Below are 19,158 nucleotides of genomic sequence, written 5' to 3'. Positions count from 1 at the left end.
TATAGCATGTGGCCGGTTGTGTTAACGACTTACAACTTGCCACCGTGGTTATGCATGAAAAAGACTAACTTTATGTTGACTTTATTAATTCCTGGTCCACATTCACCTGGAAAAGATTTTGATGTTTTCTTAAGGCCATTGGTTGATGAGTTGAAGGAATTATGGGTGAACGGTGTTCAGACTCGAGATGTTGTTGATGGTAGTTTTTTTAAGCTTCGAGCAGCTTTATTGTGGACTATAAATGATTTTCCAGCGAGGAGTAGTCTTTCTGGATGGAGTGGTCAAGGTTGCACTGCTTGTCCTACTTGCAATGTATCAACACCATCAGTTCGTTTGCAAAATAAGGTTGCATTTTACGGTCACAGACATTTTTTTCCAATGGGACACCAAATTAGAAAAAAGAATAAGTTATATGGTTCAGTTGAGAAAAGACCACCTCCAGAGGAATTTAGCACTGAAGCTATTTTCACACAAATGAATTTTATGCCTGAATCTCTTCCTAGTAAGCATGTTAGCTACGGTGGACAAAAAAGGAAACGCACAAAAGAGCAAGTTGGTTGGCGTAAAAAAAGCATTTTCTTTGAGCTCCCATATTGGGCCAATATGAAGTTGCGACACAACCTAGACGTCATGCATGTTGAGAAAAATGTATGCGACAGCTTAGTTGGCACAATAGTCGGGTTGGAAAATAAGACCAAAAATACCATTAGCGCTATAGTAGATTTGGAGAAGATGAAGATAAGGCCAGAATTGCATCTAAGAATGGTAAATGGTCGAATGGAAAAGCTGGCAGCGAAATACACATTTATTCCTGAAAATCGGCATAAGTTTTGTCGATTTTTGAAATCAGTCAAATTTCCAGATGGGTTTGCATCTAATCTAAGGAAGAATGTGATTGAAAATGACAATAAGATTACTGGGTTGAAATCCCACGATTGTCATGTCATATTGCAACGTCTTTTGCCAATTGGTGTTCATTCATTCCTAGAAAAACCTATTTCCAAGACCATTATTGACTTGTGTACTTTCTTCAAGATTATTTGTGCTAGAACTCTGATTGTTTCTGATTTGGAGAAAGTGAAAACATCAATTGTTGAAATTCTTTGCGGACTAGAAATCATTTTTTCGCCAACGTTTTTTGATGTTATGGTTCACTTAATGATACATTTGCCTCAAGAAGCAATAGATGGAGGTCCAGTACACATGAGGTAGATGTATCCCTCTGAGAGATACATGAAAAAATTGAAACATTATGTGCGTAATAAAGCTCGTCCTGAGGGGTCCATAGCTGAGGGTTATGTCGTCGATGAAGCATTGACATTCTGTTCTATGTACTTCAAAGGGGTGGAAACAAGGTTTAATCGTCCAGATAGAAATGTTGATGCAATTCCATCACCAAAGAAGTTGTCTGTGTTTCAATCTCAAGGTCGTCCGATCGGTAAGAGGACATTAACAAATTTGGACGATGAACTTAAAAAAACTGCTGAGTGGTACATTCTCAACAATTGCATTGAGATTCTCCCATATATTCAGTAAGTAGTTTGATCACACTAACAATATATTTATCTACTCTTCCATTTATCTTTCAAAATTTTCAAGTCTTTCATATTTTATATGTGTAGAGAGCACAAGCAGATCCTTTTATCTAGTGGTGCTGAAAACCTAGATCAATTACAGAAAAAGGAGTTCCCCATGTGGTTTTACAATAAGCTTTACAATCTTCGACAAGCGGGATCTGCAGAAGCTTCTGAAGAGTTATTCTCCTTAGCAAGCGGCTCCTCTAATCTTGTTTCTTCATACACTGGGTGTATTGTCAATGGAGTTCGATTTTTGTGCTATGATAGAGATAAAAATTTGAAAACTCAAAATAGTGGTGTCTTAGTACCCGGAGTAGACAACAAAAATTTCTACGAGCAATTAGAAGAGGTTATAGTGATGTCATACCTTGCTGGTTGTTCTGTTGTATTATTCAAGTGTAAATGGTCTGATACAGATCCTACCAAGAGTAGGATGAAGCATGAAAATAATATAACTAGTATATTTACTAAGTTCGAGTGGTACAAAGATGACAAGTTTATCTTGGCAACTCAGGCAAAACAAATTTTCTATCTTGATGATTTGAAAAATGATCGGGATTGGAAAATTGTTGAAGAAGTTCATCATAGAAATGTGTGGGACACCCCAGCAGCTAATGAACAGTTGGATCCCATTGAAATAGATGTTATGCATGACACAATATCATCTGATTTCCAATTGTTTGTCGATCTTGGTCCGTTGCCAGAAATCAATTTTTGCCGTAGAGATCAACCGCCATCTATTGTCAATGTAGATACTCCTATTGATCAAGAGGAAGAGGAAATGGTCGATGAAGAGGAAGAGGAGATGGTCGATGAAGATGAAGAGGAAGAGGAAGAGGAAGAGGAAGAGGAAGAGGAAGAGATGGACTTAGAAGAAGATAATGTAGAAGAAAATGAGAATGATATTGATAATGAATATTATAGTGATGATTAAGTTGTAATTTTTACATTCAAAGATTGTTTGCACTTATTATTTATGGATAACCATATTATTTATGTTTATCTTTATTTGTCAACATTTTATTATATGCACACATATATATATCATTATATTTAAATTTATTAGATATGTCTTCTGCGGTAATGCGACATCACGGAGGTGATGGCGGGGCAGATCCTCCTCGAGATCCAACACATATAGAGGCTGACTGTGAGAAAGGTAATTCATGCACTATCTACTGTTTTTATTCATAAATTAACCTTATAACTATAGATGTATAATTTAATATTATGCAATTGTAAAATAATAGTGCCTGCAATCAAAAGGCGTGGCATCAACAAAGGGATATCAACCCAAGAGGCTAGGGCTGCCTTAGGTAGACCATTACCCCTTGAGTGGGATGTCCGAGGAAAGACGTACAAGGAAATTGGTGAATATTCTCACCATTTGTCTCGAGAGATCGGCCTTCTCATTCGACAATATGTCGATCCCGACTATGATCGATGGGATAAAGTACCAAAGGAAGTTAGGGATCGAATATTTCTGTAATGCCTCGAATTCCCTATTATGGTTAACGGCTGGATTAGTAGGCCGGGAGGGCCATAATTGTTTAATTATGCCATTTAACGTGTTTATGTATGTTTATGAGAATTATATTACAATATAATGTTAATTGTATGCATGCCGATGATATATGTTGAGACCACATTATGATGTGGGTTTGTTCGAGCTGCTCGACATGAGACGATCGTAGATTGTTAATTAGCGGCTTAGTCACAACAGGTTTAAGTGTCGGGACTTGGTTTGAGTCTCGGGGTGTTTTTGATGGTAAGAGCGTTACCGGGAGATAAAGGGTAACGGGATGTGAATTATTGGTGTTTGAGATTATTGAGAGTAACGGGAATTGGAGAGCGTTAATTATGATTAACGAGTTAGGAGGAAAGTACCAAAAATACCCTTGGGAGTCTTTAGAAACCATTAATTGACCTAGGGGTAAAATGGTCATTTCACCCCTAGGATAGATATAACCTTATTTAGCTGAAAAAGGTGATGGAAAAACAGAGTATGTTTTAGAGTTCTCCCGTACCTCCTTTCTCTCACTGTTCTTTGTGGTTTTTGAGGATTCTAGCTTGGGAAGCAAGCCTTGGGAGTTTGGGAGTGTGTTCCACTAGTGAAGGCCATCATAAGCCGAGCTTTGGGTAAGTTTCTAACCATAGTTTCTCTGGTTTGCTCTGTTTTGGTTTTGTTTTGCAGCTGAAATGTTTAGGGTGAATTCATGGTTTTTGTTGGGAGTTTTGGCTAGGGTTCCCATGCTTGTGATGTTTGGGATGTGTTGGGATGGTTTTTGGGTTCATTTGGCATCAAGAATAGGCTTTGGAAGCTTGGGAATCGAGTTAGAATCGAAGGAGATGAAGAAGGTCGGTTCAGGGGTGTTCTGGGCTGGAGGTAGCGCTACAGCGCCCACCCTAGGGCGCTATAGCGCTCCTCAGGAGGGTTTCTGGCACTTGGGCGGTTATGAGTTTAGCGCTGTGGCGCTAGGGTTTGAGCGCTGTGGCGCTAGGGTTTGAGCGCTGTAGCGCTACCCTGTTCCTTCCAAACCCCGTTTTGAGTGTTTTTAAGGGTTTTTGACTTGGGGTTTCAATCCTTAAGGCCCGGGATCGATTCTACTCACCGTGTGGGCATGTTTCGAGGTCCCGAGGGTGGTGCTTAGGTTAAGACCCTATTATTGTGGATTCTCATTAATGGAGGTTATAATTGGTTGTGATTAGGTAACCGCTAAAGGACCAAAAAGCCGATCGTTCTCAGGGTTGTTCTTTTGTTCGTTCTTGCTCGAACCAGAGGTAAGAAAACTGCACCCCAAGTGTAACATGCATGGATATTCCTGAGACATGTTGGATGTGAGAATATGGACATGGATTGAACATAGAATGCTTAGCATATGCTGCTCATTTGTGCATGGCACTGACTTATTAGTCAGGTTTGGCAAGGGTGCTAGTATCACTGTGAAGCTGTGACTTATTAGTCAGGTTCGGCAGGGGTATTGGGCATTGATCACGATGAACTGACTTATTAGTCAGGACGGCCTTGGCGTGTGTCACGCAGGCCAGTAAGATTGGATCTAATCGATTATTAGCATTGAATGACTCAAAGAGCATTAATGCCAGACCGACCCCGAGGGTCGATGAATGAAATAAGCGCTTGGAGGCTAGTGGCTTACTCAGCACCCACTCTCCCACTTGAATTAGTGACATGCGTGGCAGTCACTCAGTGCGGTTTACCCGAACCCGTTGAAGGCTAGTGGCTTACCCATCAGCCACTCTTCCATCTGAATTAGTGACTCGCTTGTCAGTCACTCAGTGTGGTTTATCAGGACCTCATGTGGTGTTCACTCATTTGTTTGAAAGCTTTATGCTCAGTGTGATTATAATGATAATCATTTGATAATGTTTATATAAAGTGTTATGTTTTCTTCCTGGGCCCTGGCTCATGGGTGCTATATGGTGCAGGTAAAGGGAAAGAGAAGCTTACCTAGCCTTGAGTGGAGAGCTGATGTGGTGGTGTGTACATATGCAGCCGCTTGACCACCACGGTCAAGGTGTTCTCAGAGGAACTAGGGGGTTTACCCTATTTTTTCCGCTTAGGTCGGCGGGTTTGTAACTTTACAACAGTAGTGACCTTTTGTACTGAGAACAGCTTGTAAACGTTTTGTTTAGCTCTGCAGAGCAGTTGTAATAAAATCTCCATTTCCTTTTTACTGGTTTTATACCTTAACCTGTTAATTACACTTAGAGCACATTTTTGACCAAAGGACTCAGGTAGTGAGTCAAATTTCCGGTCCACCGTTCACCGTAACGGTTCTGGGGTAGCCAGGGCGTTACAATTTCCTTGTCTACAGGTAATTTATTTCTTATCTTTTGTATTTTGTTGAATTTAATGTTAAATTTGACTAATTAACTTAATTTATTTTAATTTAGGATGATTTATTCGATATTGGTCTCACTCAGTATGGGGCAGAACACCGAAGTGGCATTCTTCTCGGCATTCAACGATCTTGCGCTGATCGTTACTCAAAATGGAAGAATGATATATCTACTCACATAAAGAAGCATAGTCGGAGACATGCTCCTGATGGTTTGGTAGAAGAAAAATGGAAGAAGGCGCTTGATTATTTTGATCGACCTGAAGTGAAGGTAAAATTTCTTTTTAATTTAGTTTTGTTAATATAACATATATATAATTAACACAATGTCATTTTGTAGAGGCGCTCTGAGATTAATGCTGCGATTCGAGCAAAACAAAAACAAAATAGCTTCCAAGGATCGTAGTCTACGCCAGCTCTTCGTTATAAGAAGGTATTTTTTCTTATTAAATTTTTAAAAAAATTCATATATTTTTATTAAATTTCTAAATAATTTTTGTATATTAGTGCAATATGCAAACTGGCCATCTCTCAGGCGTTCCAGAAACTTGGATGGATACTAAATATAAAGAAGGGAGAGGTTGGGTCAGTCAAGTAGCGCGTGATAACTATGTAAGTAATTGTATATATTTTATATTTTTCTTACTTTGTAAATTTGCAATAGTTGTATTAAAAATTCAATAATACAGGAAAAGTTGCTGGAGGTACGTCAAACTCAGCAGACACAATCTTCTACGACCACCTCCAGTGTGAGTACTGCCACAACTGAGGTGGACGACATTGTCCTTGTTGAGACAGTCTTTGGACGCCGTCGGGGCCATCAGACAGGACTTGGTCGTAGGATTCGCTCGAGCACGGAACGTGAAGTGACTGACACACTTCAACCACCGTCACCGCCCCCTACTGCACAAGAGATGCGGGATGTGGTCCAACGTCTCCGAATCGTTGAGGAGTACATGGCTAGACTTGGTGGAGCCTCAGGTTCTGGATCTTCTCAGCCAGGTGATGGTCAGGATCCGACACCTCCTACTCAATAGGATGCTGGAGAACATTATTTATGACTTTATACTTTATGTAATTTGACTTTAGGAAAATATTATATATCACATTCTACTTTATTTAGACTTACTTTGTTTTATTGGAACATTATATTTATAAAATTTTATGATTATTAAATTTCATTAGATTTATTTATGTTTCAATAAAAAAAAATCAAATAAAATATGTAATAATTATAGAAAAAAAGCAAATGAAAAAAAAAGTAAAATCTCTAGCGACGACATATGAGGGCTCTAGCGACGACTTTGGGAAGAAGTTGTCGCTAGAGAAAATGCAAATACGGAAATAAGAAGCCATCCAGCGACGAATTTTAACGGGTTTTAGCAACAACATTGGTCGTCACTAGAGGCTCTAGCGACGACAATTCTGGAATCGTCGCTAATAAAAACCAATTAGCACCGGGTTCTAGCGACTACAACTAGCGACGACAAATCCCCTTCTAGTGACGAAAAAAGTCGTCGCTAATACCCCTTTTTCCTGTAGTGTAATGATAATAATATAAATATAAATATTTATATTATTATTAATTAGTCATAATATCAATTCCAGTGATATAATAAATATACTTTCTCCAAAATTCACTGGTCTTACAAATATCAATAATTGTAAGAAACTAATATTTAATATTATATTAATATTCAAATATTAACAAAAATATTAATATACAATAATAATGATTAAATAAAAATCACACTTTTCATATATATATATATATATACATGAAATGGTATTCTTGATTTACTTAACAAAACAATAACAATAATAATTAAAATTAATTAATCATAATAATTTCCATATTAATGGAAAATCAATTAAATATGTATTTTTATAATTTATTGAATATTTAATATTTTCTAGAAAATTGGACAGCACAACGGCTATAAAATGGACAATCCCAAAAATCAAAACCTGTATCAGAAATACATATAATCCTAGACAGCCAGTATAATTACAGAAAATATTCCATATATCAATAATATATAATTATATACTATAAATACACATAATAACAATTACTCTAATCAATCACAATTAAATCACAATATATAGGTCAAAGAAATTATACCACAATGATCGGGTTCCACAACAAGTCAAACGGTGATTTTCTGAAACTCAAAACATACTTCGGAACCTCGAACACTAAGTTTCGACCATCGGTCTACGGTGGATCGTGGTGGCTCGTGGTGGGCCCATCACCCAACTATGGTAGATGTAGGAACAAGGTATTGGGTTTTGAAGCCCACAACATGAGGAACACGATGGTGGTGACGGATCGGCAAACGGATGCCCGAGGTGGCCGAATCGCAACTTTGAAGTCGCGGGGTGGCCGAACTTAAATCGACCAGTTGAGGTGATTAATCGGCGAGTGATCTCTAGATTCCCACGTGGTTGATAGTTCAGAGGCCTCTGAATCCAACGGTCCGGCGCGTGGCTATAAACGGTGACCGCCGGTGGATGTTCGGTGGTCGGGCAGACGCACGCACGAGAGAGAGAGAGAGAGAGAGAGAGAGAGAGAGAGAGAGAGAGAGAGAAGAAAGTTTTTTTGAGGAGAGAGAGAGAGGGGATCGGGTAAAAAGAAAGGCTGAAGCCTTTTATTTTATTTTATTTATTTATTTTTTTTTCTAAAATTACACTTGGATCCAAAATACTAAAATTCTTTTCAAATAAGCCCTTTAGCAAAACTTTCTTAATTTTATAAATATCCCCAATTAAAATTATATGACATTTGGGTCCAATACTTGACTACTCAAGTTCCTCTCTCTTTAATCTCATTAAAAACATAAAATCATATTTTAAACACTATTTTTCCATTACTATTTCTTAAATTTGTAAACTTGTACATTTTATGTATTAAAACTCCGATTTATAATGAAAATGTTGGATATTACAAATTTGCGTGTGTATTATGGTCTACATGATATCCATATTTTATAGTGTACATAATCTTATCTTTAATTTTTCAAAATTTAAAGATAAGAATCTTGACGAATTGATTTAGACCGTGGATTACTTTGACTATGATCTCAACCGTTGCATTTGAAGATAGGATATCTTATCTTATCTTATCTCTTGGCAGTGTGTTGTCAAATCATATTTTAAAATTTAAAGATAAGAATCTTAACGAATTGATTTGGACCGTGGATTACTTTGACTATGATCTCAACCGTTGCATTTGAAGATATGATATCTTATCTTATCTTATCTCTTGGCAGTGTGTTGTCAAATCAGATTTTAAAATTTAAAGATAAGAATCTTGACGAATTGATTTGGACCGTGGATTACTGTGACTATGATCTCAACCGTTGCATTTGAAGATATGATATCTTATCCTATCTTATCTCTTGGCAGTGTGTTGTCAAATCAGATTTTAAAATTTAAAGATAAGAATCTTGACGAATTGATTTGGACCGTGGATTACTTTGACTATGATCTCAACCGTTGCATTTGAAGATAGGATATCTTATCTTATCTCTTGGCAGTGTGTTGTCAAATCAAATCTTTATCCAATTTTTACATCCCTATATAAGTGCATATTACTCTTTGAAGAAGACCACACACCTTCAACATATTTCTGAAACACTTATATTTTGCTCCAAAATGACTTCAATTCGTACTGCGTCATACTCGATTGAGGAAGATATGAATTTATGCCATGTGTATCTTGACGTGTCTCAAGATCCTGTCATAGGCAGATACCAATCAAAAGAGATGTTTTGGTCAAGAGTTGAAGCGGAGTATCACTCGTGTGAAAAGTTTCTTCTTCGACCTAGACCTGTAAGATCTTTGCAAACTCGAATGACGACCATTCTTACCGCAGTTGGAAAATTAAGGGGATGCGTTAACCAAATTCAAAATAAAAATCCCAGTGGTGCTTCACAAGAAGATATTGTGAGTATATATTAGTATACTTTATTTATAGTCACTAACTTTTTTTCAATTTTTATTCACTTCATTCTCTTATTTATATTTGAACAGTTAAATCAAGCGAAGATGTTATTAGCACAAGATCCAAAATACAACAGAGGATTCAAATTTGATCATGTGTGGCTGATCCTTAAAGATATTGAGAAATTTACAAATGACAACACTAGTGCACCAATTAGAATCCAAGAAGAAGATCGTAATTTTACTTCGCCCCAATCATATTCTCATGGTGTCCAGTCATCGGCATCAGCATCCACTGGTATGAATTCATTTGATCTTAATGTGAATGACGATGAAATTACCACTAATTTAAGTAAATGACCTATCGGTGTGAAAAAGGCAAAAGAAAAACAAAAAAGTGATGACCAATTTCAAAAATTAATGGAGCAAAATCAAAAGCTTGCCGAAGTTATAGAAAAGGGTAACTCAGAAAAGAATGAAATTCGACGACAGAAGGTTGAATTGGCTAAAATGAAAGAAGAAATACTATTTACGGATTTGAATTCTATATCCGACCCAGAATTTCGCCAGTTTATTCAAAATGAAAAGAGACAAATTTACAGAAGAAGAGCACAAACATCTAAATATGGTGAACAAACAGAAGGTTCTCAATATCAAGGATCCCAATATCGAGCATCTCAGAATGAAGGATCTCGATTTAATGAAGCTCACGGAGAAGGAGCTACAGATGAAGGCCAAGGATCTGAGACGAACCTCCCAGGAAATTTTAGACAATACTTTGATTATCTTGACGGAACGAAAAATGATTTCCCAAATTATTAAATTATTATCGTAGTTTCTTTTTTTTAAGATCTATGTCATTGCTTCAGTAACGCCCCAACTCCTGGGACCGTTACGGTGTGCCTTGTAAATAGTGCTAAACTCGCTAATCGAGTCATTTGGCCAAAATCGTGATCTAAGTATGATTAGCGGTTTAGGGATTAAACATTTTGGTTAAGATATAACGTTTCACTAGAACGTTTAACATATACATTGGGATCCCAAAAATACAATTCAGAGTTTATTACAGAAAATATTTACAACAGGCCATTCTAAGCGGCAAAACAGGGTTCAACCCTAGTTCCACTTTAAACATCGACCGTGGCAGTCGAGCAGCTGCATATGTACACGTCATCACCTAAGCCCTCCAAGTCAAGGATGGTCTAGCTTCCTCTTGCCTTTACCTGCACCACATAGCACCCGTGAGCCGAAGCCCAGCAAGAAAACATAATGCTTTTCATAAATATTATCAAATGATTATCATTATAACCACACTGAACATAAAGCTTTCAAACCAATGGGTGCACATCACATGATTCTAGCGGGAGAGTAGCTGTTACATAAGCCACTAGCCTCCAAGCTCTCTTTTCTAGCGGGAGAGTGGCTGCTAGGTAAGCCATTAGCCTCCAAGCTCTACTTTCTAGCAGGAGAGTGGCTGATAGGTAAGCCACTAACCTTCAAGCTCTGTTTTCTAGCAGGAGAGTGGCTGATAGGTAAGCCACTAGCCTTCAAGCTCTGTTTATTCATCGACCCTCAGGGTCGGTCAGGCATTAATGCTCCTTGAGTCATTCAATGCTAGTAATCGATTATATCTAATCTCTGTTGGCTTGCGTGATTCACGCTAAGGCCGTTCTGACAAGTAAGTCAGCGCTTCCTGACCTGTGTCCAGTAACACTGCCGAGCCTGACAAATAAGCCACAGCCTCACAGCTGATACTAACACTTTTGTCGATTCTGTATTCAGTCCATACACAAGTAAGCAATGCTATCAATATGTATCATATGCCAGTTATCCAAGAATAGGGCATTCAGCATGCTTACTAAACAGTTTCTAGCACAGTCATGATCATGCACAAACTCAGAGACTCAAGCTCTGACCAATCTCATATTCATCGTTCATGGCATGCCCTATCACATGTTTCTCGTGCATTGCATGCATCACGCTTAATCATCCAGCACGCCTCAATAATAATCATATGCAAATGGACAAGATTTTCCAAGCATTCATTATGCTAACAATGTTTACATTTAATCACCCAACATGCATCAATCATAGCCATGCATGTCATATTCAGTAGCCAATCAACATGCATCATAATAGCCATGCACGTCATGCTCAATAATCAACCAACATGCATCCATAATAACCATGCATGTCACATATACACAAGGTGCAGTTTTCTTACCTCAGATTCGAGCTAGTACCAATATAAGAACGATCCTTGAGAACGATCAACCTTTAAGCCCTTAGCGGTCACCTAATCATAACCAAGTATGAAACACCATCAATAACATGATAATCAAAGGTTTCACACCAATATCTAGCCCCCAAGAGATCAATCCAAACTAATCCAAGTAGTAGGGACACTCCCGAGGCCCATAGCTAAGTTCCCGGGGTCAAAACGAGCAAACGGGGCGAAAACAGGGCAAGGGCTGCGGCCCTAGCACCTTGGGCCGCGGCCCCCAGGGTTCTCTGAGGCAAGGGCCGCGGCGCCCTCCATCAAGGGCCGTGGCGCCCAGCAAGCACAAATTCCTGACACCTGCTTCATCGAACTAGGGTCGCGGCGCACAAGAACAGGGCCGCGGCCCCCAACCCTGGGCCATTCCCAAACGCGTTTCAAGCACTCCAAATCTTCCAAAAAAATACCCAAACATTCCCCAATCATCAAATCAAAGTTCCCAAGCTTCCCAATACTCCAAAACCCTCAAAACCCAAAGCTCAAACCGACCAAAAACTCAACAATTAACAAAGTCCAATTCTAAGCTTAGAAACTTTAAAACTTAAAACTTCAAACTTAGATTACCTTCGATTGGTTTGTTTCTCGTCAAATCCTTCGGTTAAGAAGCTTTTAATATTTCCTAGGATCGCTACGCCTCGACCCTCGCTTGATTCCGACTCCTAGAACTCAAGATTTCCTCAAAAAGGTTCAAACGATAAAACGGACTGTTTTGAGAGAGAACGAGAAGTTTCTAACGTACGTTCTTATCTGTCAAGCTACTTCAAGCTTAAGTAACCTCAAATAAAACCTAGTACTCGGGGTCCCGAAAACACCCCCGGGGACACTATAGTCAAAACTTCCAGAATTTCACCCTGATCTCAAATATTCCGAATCTATCACCAAATAAACATTTCTATTACCCCAAAATTGACCCCGTTATGACAAAACCGCTAACTCATAATCTAAGATCGTCTCATGCCACATAGCTCGAATATATCTCCAAAATAATGAAATCTCATTCACATATTACAATACGCACCCAATAGGCCAAATTACCAAAATGCCCTTATCATTTTAAATACTCTCATACGCATGCATTTATCATCATATAATAATATAGTTCACATTAACATGCATATATTTATTTATAACATATTAAATCAATTATGGTCCTCCCAGCCTCCTAATCAAGGTCCTAAACCTTATTAGGAAATTTTGGGCATTACAGCTTCCGATTTATGTTTGGTGTATTTCATTTTACCTTTATAATGTATGTTTTTTTTAATGAATGTATGTTTAAATTTGTAATGTTTTAATTGTATTTTGTTAAGTATTTCTTTAATTATATGTTAATGTTAATTATTATTTTTTATGAGTGTATTATAAAAATGAACTAAAATTGTGTAAAAAAATATATATAATTATGATATATCTAAATTGTAATTAAAAACTTCAAAAAAAAAATAAAAAAATCTAAGCATTTACAATTTAACTTAATCAAAATAAATTAATTTTAAACTTAAATAATATATATAAGATTATTAAAAAAAAAATACATATGCCGTAGCTACAGTACCCAAGCATATATGCTGAGGTACTGTAGCAATTCACCAAATATGATGCTGCCATTGCCGTGGGTTGGAGGAGTAAAAAACAGCAAATATGATGGATGCTGTGGTATATGCCGTTGGTTGGAGATGGCCTTAGTTGCTAGTGTTATACCACAAATGCATCATGCATGCATATATATATATGGGTGCACTCTTAATGGTTACTACCCATGGGTGGTTATTTTAATATTAACCATTAGATTAAGATCAATGGTCTATATTTATAGTTGTTAATTAACATTTCTAAAAATAAATTTTGATTTTTTCAAATTTTTGAAAGAGTTACCTGATGAAAAACGTGTACTTATTATGAAAATATAATATTGTAAACTTTTCATTTTTCAAATGCATGTCAATTTGTAAATATAGTCAGTGTCTCTTATTGGTTGGAAACAACATTAATTATGGCAAAAAAAAAAAACTAAATATAGTCAGTGTCTCTCATTGGTTGCCACTTCATCATAATTGTTAGTACTCATCTATGGGTAGTAACCATTGAGAAGTCTTCCATATATATATATACTTATGATTACTTGCTCACTAATACTATTAATTAGGCAAGAAAGTTAACATTTTGATTTTTTTATATACATCTTACTCTAAAAGTCCAAACCATTTACTCGTTTATGAATTAAGAACTAAGTCAAAAGTCCAGTCGTCAAAAGTCCTCCTCAGATTTTATTTTTACATATAAATATATCTCCCTTCCCTGCTTCAGTAGTTAAAGACGCAAATGTTCAAAAAAGAAAATCAGAGAAAATTAATTATAATAATAAATCGAAACAAATTAATTATATGCCTGCAGAGGCCTGAGGCTGTGACCTTAATTCATTTAAACGTCAAAGCATATTATATATAGGCATGCCTTTGCAACTCGATCTGACCCAAATTAACATAAATTAAACTAAATAATTAATTGATACCTCGGACTTCTGCTAATTAGCGCGTTATTCTAAATCTTAATTTATGTATATATATATATATATTTATATGTATGATTAATTTGTTGAGATGTGCTGTGTGCCAATATATGACTGCATTCGGTTGATTAATACTTGATTTCCCAGATAATGAGCAATGCTATGTCTCTATGTCTACTATATTACTGGCATTTTTCATGCGTATATATACAAACAACATTCATATAATTAATACATTGTTTGACTAATTCTACAAGCTTTTGGTAATTTGGTCTCAAAAATCACAATCTTTCTTGCAGATAAATATTTTGATTCTTAGTTTCTTACATAATATAAAATCACTATCCATACCCAGTGAGACCAATCCTTGCTACCTAGGAAGAACCAAAGATGATTTTCTTTTCATATAGATGTAAGTAATTTGTATGTATGGAAAGGATTATAATAATTTAGAGTAAATATTTGTACAAAATTTAGTGTATGCTTTGCTAATAAAGAGTAAGAGTACTGTAGACTAGGATAATACGATCGAAAATGAGATAAATTTGAGAATTAGGTAATGCATCATAATTAAGTTGCTTATTGCATGAACTACACAAGTGGAAAATTCTACAACTCAACCTTTCATGTGTAAAATAAGAATTTAACGATTGACATTGAAATTCTTTCAATCAGATATCAAAAGTACTAATTAACTCTTTTATTATACGAACTTTCTTGCTTGTATTGCTATTTTGGTTTAATCCCGATTGATCCCTTCAAGGTTTCATATATGCTTCCTCTCTTCCAATTTTTATATTTCAAAAAATAAACTAAAGAAAATAAATATGATAATTAAGTCAATTGAATTTCGCGTTCTAGCTAGGAAATGTCTCCTTTTGGCTCCAATAATCTTTACTTAGAAGTACATATCTACATACATACAGATATATATATATATATATATATTTATATTTATATAAAGTTACCTTCGTTAATTTTGCAGTTTGAGTGTGATACAAAGAGTGAATTGCATATATACTCTTTTTTATCCGCATACAACTTTATTTTTTTTTATCATAAATTATTCATAAATTATTAAAAATTAGTGAAATAATTACTATAATTACAGAAAATACCATCATATAAAAAAATTAGTTTATAATTTTTTGTGTCAAAAATATAGATGTCGCTACCGCTAGGGACAAAAATGAGGCTTTCCAGAGTAGAATTTTCTTATTATATATGTATAAATAATAAGAGCATTGCTATAAGTCACCTTAGAATGTCCAGTACCCAACATATTATTAATGGTGTAATTTAGAAATAAATCCTACATATTTTAATTTTAAATAAAAATATATAGAATCCAATATATATTTGCACCAATAGCAATATAGAAAGTTTGACACCCTAAAATGCTCTTGAACATTTCTCAAATACTAAACACAATTTTATAAACGAAGCTTATTATTCTTACTTACGTGAGCTTTCTATGAGGTTCTAATATTTCTCTTAGACTAAGCCTTATACTTATTGTGGTCAAGCCAAGCCACTGCCATGGAAAAATAATATATTTGTGTTAATAATTTGTCAAACGTGTCAAAAAAAAATTGTTTGAGAGGCCTCCGCCTTATTCTTAATATTAGTGATATATTAACATCAATATTTATTTGGAAAGAGTCTAGAGTAAAATACGTCTATTTATCTTATTGGTAGGGTCATAAATTAATTATAATAACAGTCTTCATTTCAGTCATAGCTGGCCTCCTATAAATTTTTAAAAAATTACCCACATGTATAGAAAAAGAAAAAAAAAACAAATACGTATACAAAATCCTTCTTCATTTATATATGTGACGAAAGAAAAATAAAAATATTAATAAAACTCACATGATTGCTCTACTATTTTTAATAAATAATTAGAAATAAAATTCTTCATTAAAATTTCTCAAAAAATAAAAATTCTCCATTATAAAAAAAGTTTTTTAAGCATAGTAACTTATGAATACGGTAGATTTTAATTTTAATAAATGTGATTCGTTAACTAATAGTGATGTCTTCTTTCTGCTTAATATTTGCTTATTCATTTATAATTTTCACACTCCCCCGATTTTGGCCACCTCTTAATTTGGTGTCAGTTTTTCCGGGTGGATGTAGAGTTTAGTTTAGACTTCAAAAGTTGGTCTTACATTTTCTTCAAAGATATATAAATATGTGTATGTTAACGTGATGGTCATTGATCGTTGTTTTCGACTGTTAGAAAATCTAGGACATGCTTGACTTAGATTATTTTATGTGCAGAATTGCAAATGCTTGTCACTGATTTGTATCTCTGGCGTTCACGAATTCTCAAAATCCTAACTTGGACAAAACTCAACACATCACATACATGTACATCACTGGCGTTCTTCGATCATACAGCTTCGTTTCTCGCCGTTTCTCCTGTGCCTCTCTCCGCTTCTCAACCTTCTCTTGCAAAACCACTCTAAACGAACAGTCATGCATGCAATATATACAGAGGTGCAGAACCTTGAACGAGCTCAAACAAATACAGACCCAGATTTTCATGGCCGGATTACACCAAAGCAGAGGTCCTCTCAACAAGCTCATGGCCTTCTGTACGGACCCATCTCTTGGGAACATGGGGTACGCTGAAAAGATATTTGATTTCATTCAAGAACCATCTTTGTTCATTTTCAATGTTATGCTTAAAGCTCTAGCTAAACAGGGTAGCTTCAAAAGAGTGATTTGGCTTTTTTATCGTTTGAGAGTGGTTGGCTTGTGGCCTGATAATTTCACCTACCCATTTGTTCTTAAAGCGATTGGGTGCCTGGGAGAGGTTCAAGAAGGAAGAAAGATTCATGGGTTTGTAATAAAAACTGGGCTTGAGTTCGATACCTATGTATGTAACTCGCTCATTGACATGTATGCTCAATTGGGTGAGCTTCTATTTTTCACAAAACTGTTCGAGGAAATGCCTGAGAGAGATTCCGTTTCTTGGAACGTCATGATTTCTGCTTATGTGAAGTGTCGGAGGTTTGTGGATGCTATTGGTCTTTTCAGATGTATGCGAGTAGAGAGCAAAGAAAAGCCGACAGAAGCTACTATTGTGAGCACCCTGTCCGCTTGTACGGCATTGAAAGATTCAGAACTTGGTAAGGACATTCATGATTATGTTAGAAACAACCTTGATTTCACTGTCAGAATCAACAATGCATTATTAGATATGTATGCCAAGTGTGGTTTTTTAATCGTTGCTCGGAATTTTTTTGATGAGATGCCAACAAGAAATGTCATCTGTTGGACTAGTATGGTGTCTGGTTATGTAAATTACGGCAAGCTGGATGAAGCTAGAGAGTTGTTCGAAAGTAGTCCATTTAGAGATGTGGTGCTTTGGACGGCTATGATCAATGGATATGTACAACATAATCGCTTTGATGAGGCAATGGTTCTATTCCAGGAGATGCAAAGCAAAAGAGTGAAAGCGGATAAATTTACAATGGTTTCTCTCCTCACAGGTTGTGCTCAGTTGGGAGCATTAGAGCAAGGGAAATGGATTCACAGCTACATAAATGAACATGGAATAAAAATTGATGCCGTTGTTGGTACTGCTCTTATAGAAATGTATGCAAAATGCGGGTGCATAGATGAATCTCTAGAAATTTTCAAAGGAACAGGGGACAAAGATACAGCTTCTTGGACTTCTATTATTTGTGGACTCGCCATGAATGGGCAAGCAAACAAAGCACTAGAGTTGTTCTCAGAAATGAAAAGAGTTGGCATTAACCCTGACTATATCACCTTTATTGGTGTTTTAAGTGCTTGTAGTCATGCAGGTTTGGTTGAAGATGGCCGCCGGTACTTTCACTCTATGACAAATATGTATAAGATTGAGCCAAAGTTAGAACACTACGGATGTCTGATTGACCTTTTCGGTCGAGCTGGACTGCTACATGAAGCAGAGGAGTTAATAGAAAAGATCCCAAATGATAATTTTGAGACAATTGTTCCACTTTATGGTGCATTGCTTAGCGCTTGTAGAATCCATGGCAATATTGAAATGGGCGAACGAGTGGCAAGTAGGCTAGCAGATATTGAATCGAGTGATTCTAGTGTTCACATGCTTCTTGCTAACATTTATGCCTCTGCTGATAGATGGGAAGACATGACAAATGTTAGAAGGAACATGAATAATCTTGGAGTCAGAAAGGTGCCAGGATGTAGTTTAATAGAGATTAATGGGTTCGTCTGTTGATTCAATGTTGGAGATATTTCTCATCCAGCTTTGCTTTATGGAGGATGAGGAAACCCTTGTTGAGATTAATAGAGAAATCTGCACCAAGAAGTTCAGGAATTGTACCAGCTTATAAATTTCAAATTATTCATCCACTGAAAAAGCAGAATTCAAATTTGAGATAATTCTGCAAGGTAAACTCTATAATGATCACATACGTTGGTGACAACAGCAAAGATTCAATAGCACTTTCTTTTTGAGGAAAGTTGAAGTTGAAGAATAAAGCAATCCAACAATGAGAATAAAGGATTTTGTTTTGCAATTACCTCTTTTTCTGATAGATTCTGTTCTTGTGCTTAGTTGGAAATAAGGAGCGTGATATCCAATAATTGAATGACTTGTATGAGATAGATGACATTACAACATTCAAGTAGAAAATCTCGAAAGAAAGAAACATGGTCTTAAACTGCAGGTAGCCAAACAAGGTATGAAATATTTATAGCGTTTCCTGGAAAAACTGTACCAACAATGCTGGCCAATGGCCATTAGTTCTCTGGTTCAAAGAGTGGGCTGCTTTTTCCAACTTGTATTTAATTCTTTTGTATATTGTTTCTTCTTAAATTTCCTTGGTGTTGATTCCAACTACTTTAGCACCATTGTCAGGTTTGCTTTCAATTACTATTATTATATAATTTAATGGGAAGCGTCACCATCAGATTGATAAACAAAAAACTGGAAGTCTATAAATTCTTCTGTCAAAAATACAGGTCATG

At 36.2% G+C, this 19,158-nt stretch overlaps 3 protein-coding genes across 3 annotated transcripts; all 3 read left to right on the top strand.

Moving 5' to 3' along the window:
* The first annotated feature begins 5,960 nt into the window (after positions 1 to 5,960).
* Positions 5,961 to 6,618, top strand: LOC133793733 (uncharacterized). The gene is made up of 2 exons (XM_062231027.1): positions 5,961 to 6,049; positions 6,127 to 6,618. Exons 1-2 carry the CDS (start codon positions 5,990 to 5,992, stop codon positions 6,472 to 6,474), a joined length of 408 nt encoding a protein of 135 aa, XP_062087011.1. The 5' UTR covers positions 5,961 to 5,989; the 3' UTR covers positions 6,475 to 6,618.
* Positions 6,619 to 9,036: 2,418 nt separating this feature from the next.
* Positions 9,037 to 10,242, top strand: LOC133793732 (glutathione S-transferase T3-like). The gene is made up of 2 exons (XM_062231026.1): positions 9,037 to 9,385; positions 9,473 to 10,242. The coding sequence occupies exons 1-2, from the start codon at positions 9,095 to 9,097 to the stop codon at positions 9,740 to 9,742; spliced, it is 561 nt and encodes a 186-aa protein (XP_062087010.1). The 5' UTR covers positions 9,037 to 9,094; the 3' UTR covers positions 9,743 to 10,242.
* A 6,047-nt stretch (positions 10,243 to 16,289) lies between these two features.
* LOC133796947 (pentatricopeptide repeat-containing protein At1g31430) lies at positions 16,290 to 19,041 on the top strand. Its single transcript, XM_062234654.1, has one exon. The coding sequence runs from the start codon at positions 16,541 to 16,543 to the stop codon at positions 18,404 to 18,406; it is 1,866 nt and encodes a 621-aa protein (XP_062090638.1). The 5' UTR covers positions 16,290 to 16,540; the 3' UTR covers positions 18,407 to 19,041.
* Positions 19,042 to 19,158: the final 117 nt, after the last annotated feature.

This window comes from Humulus lupulus, chromosome 8 (assembly GCF_963169125.1).
Source record: "Humulus lupulus chromosome 8, drHumLupu1.1, whole genome shotgun sequence".
NCBI classification, from domain to species: Eukaryota; Viridiplantae; Streptophyta; class Magnoliopsida; order Rosales; family Cannabaceae; genus Humulus; species Humulus lupulus.
The sequence above is the reverse complement of the archived record's forward strand: the minus strand, read 5'-3'. Positions and strand labels throughout refer to the sequence as shown.

Coding starts and splice junctions, on each gene's coding strand:
- LOC133793733 (XM_062231027.1), top strand. CDS start 5,990: ATGGATACTAAATATAAAGAAGGGAGAGGTTGGGTCAGTCAAGTAGCG. Junction 6,050..6,126: donor AAGTAGCGCGTGATAACTAT/GTAAGTAATTGT, acceptor TCAATAATACAG/GAAAAGTTGCTGGAGGTACG.
- LOC133793732 (XM_062231026.1), top strand. CDS start 9,095: ATGACTTCAATTCGTACTGCGTCATACTCGATTGAGGAAGATATGAAT. Junction 9,386..9,472: donor GTGCTTCACAAGAAGATATT/GTGAGTATATAT, acceptor ATATTTGAACAG/TTAAATCAAGCGAAGATGTT.
- LOC133796947 (XM_062234654.1), top strand. CDS start 16,541: ATGTACATCACTGGCGTTCTTCGATCATACAGCTTCGTTTCTCGCCGT.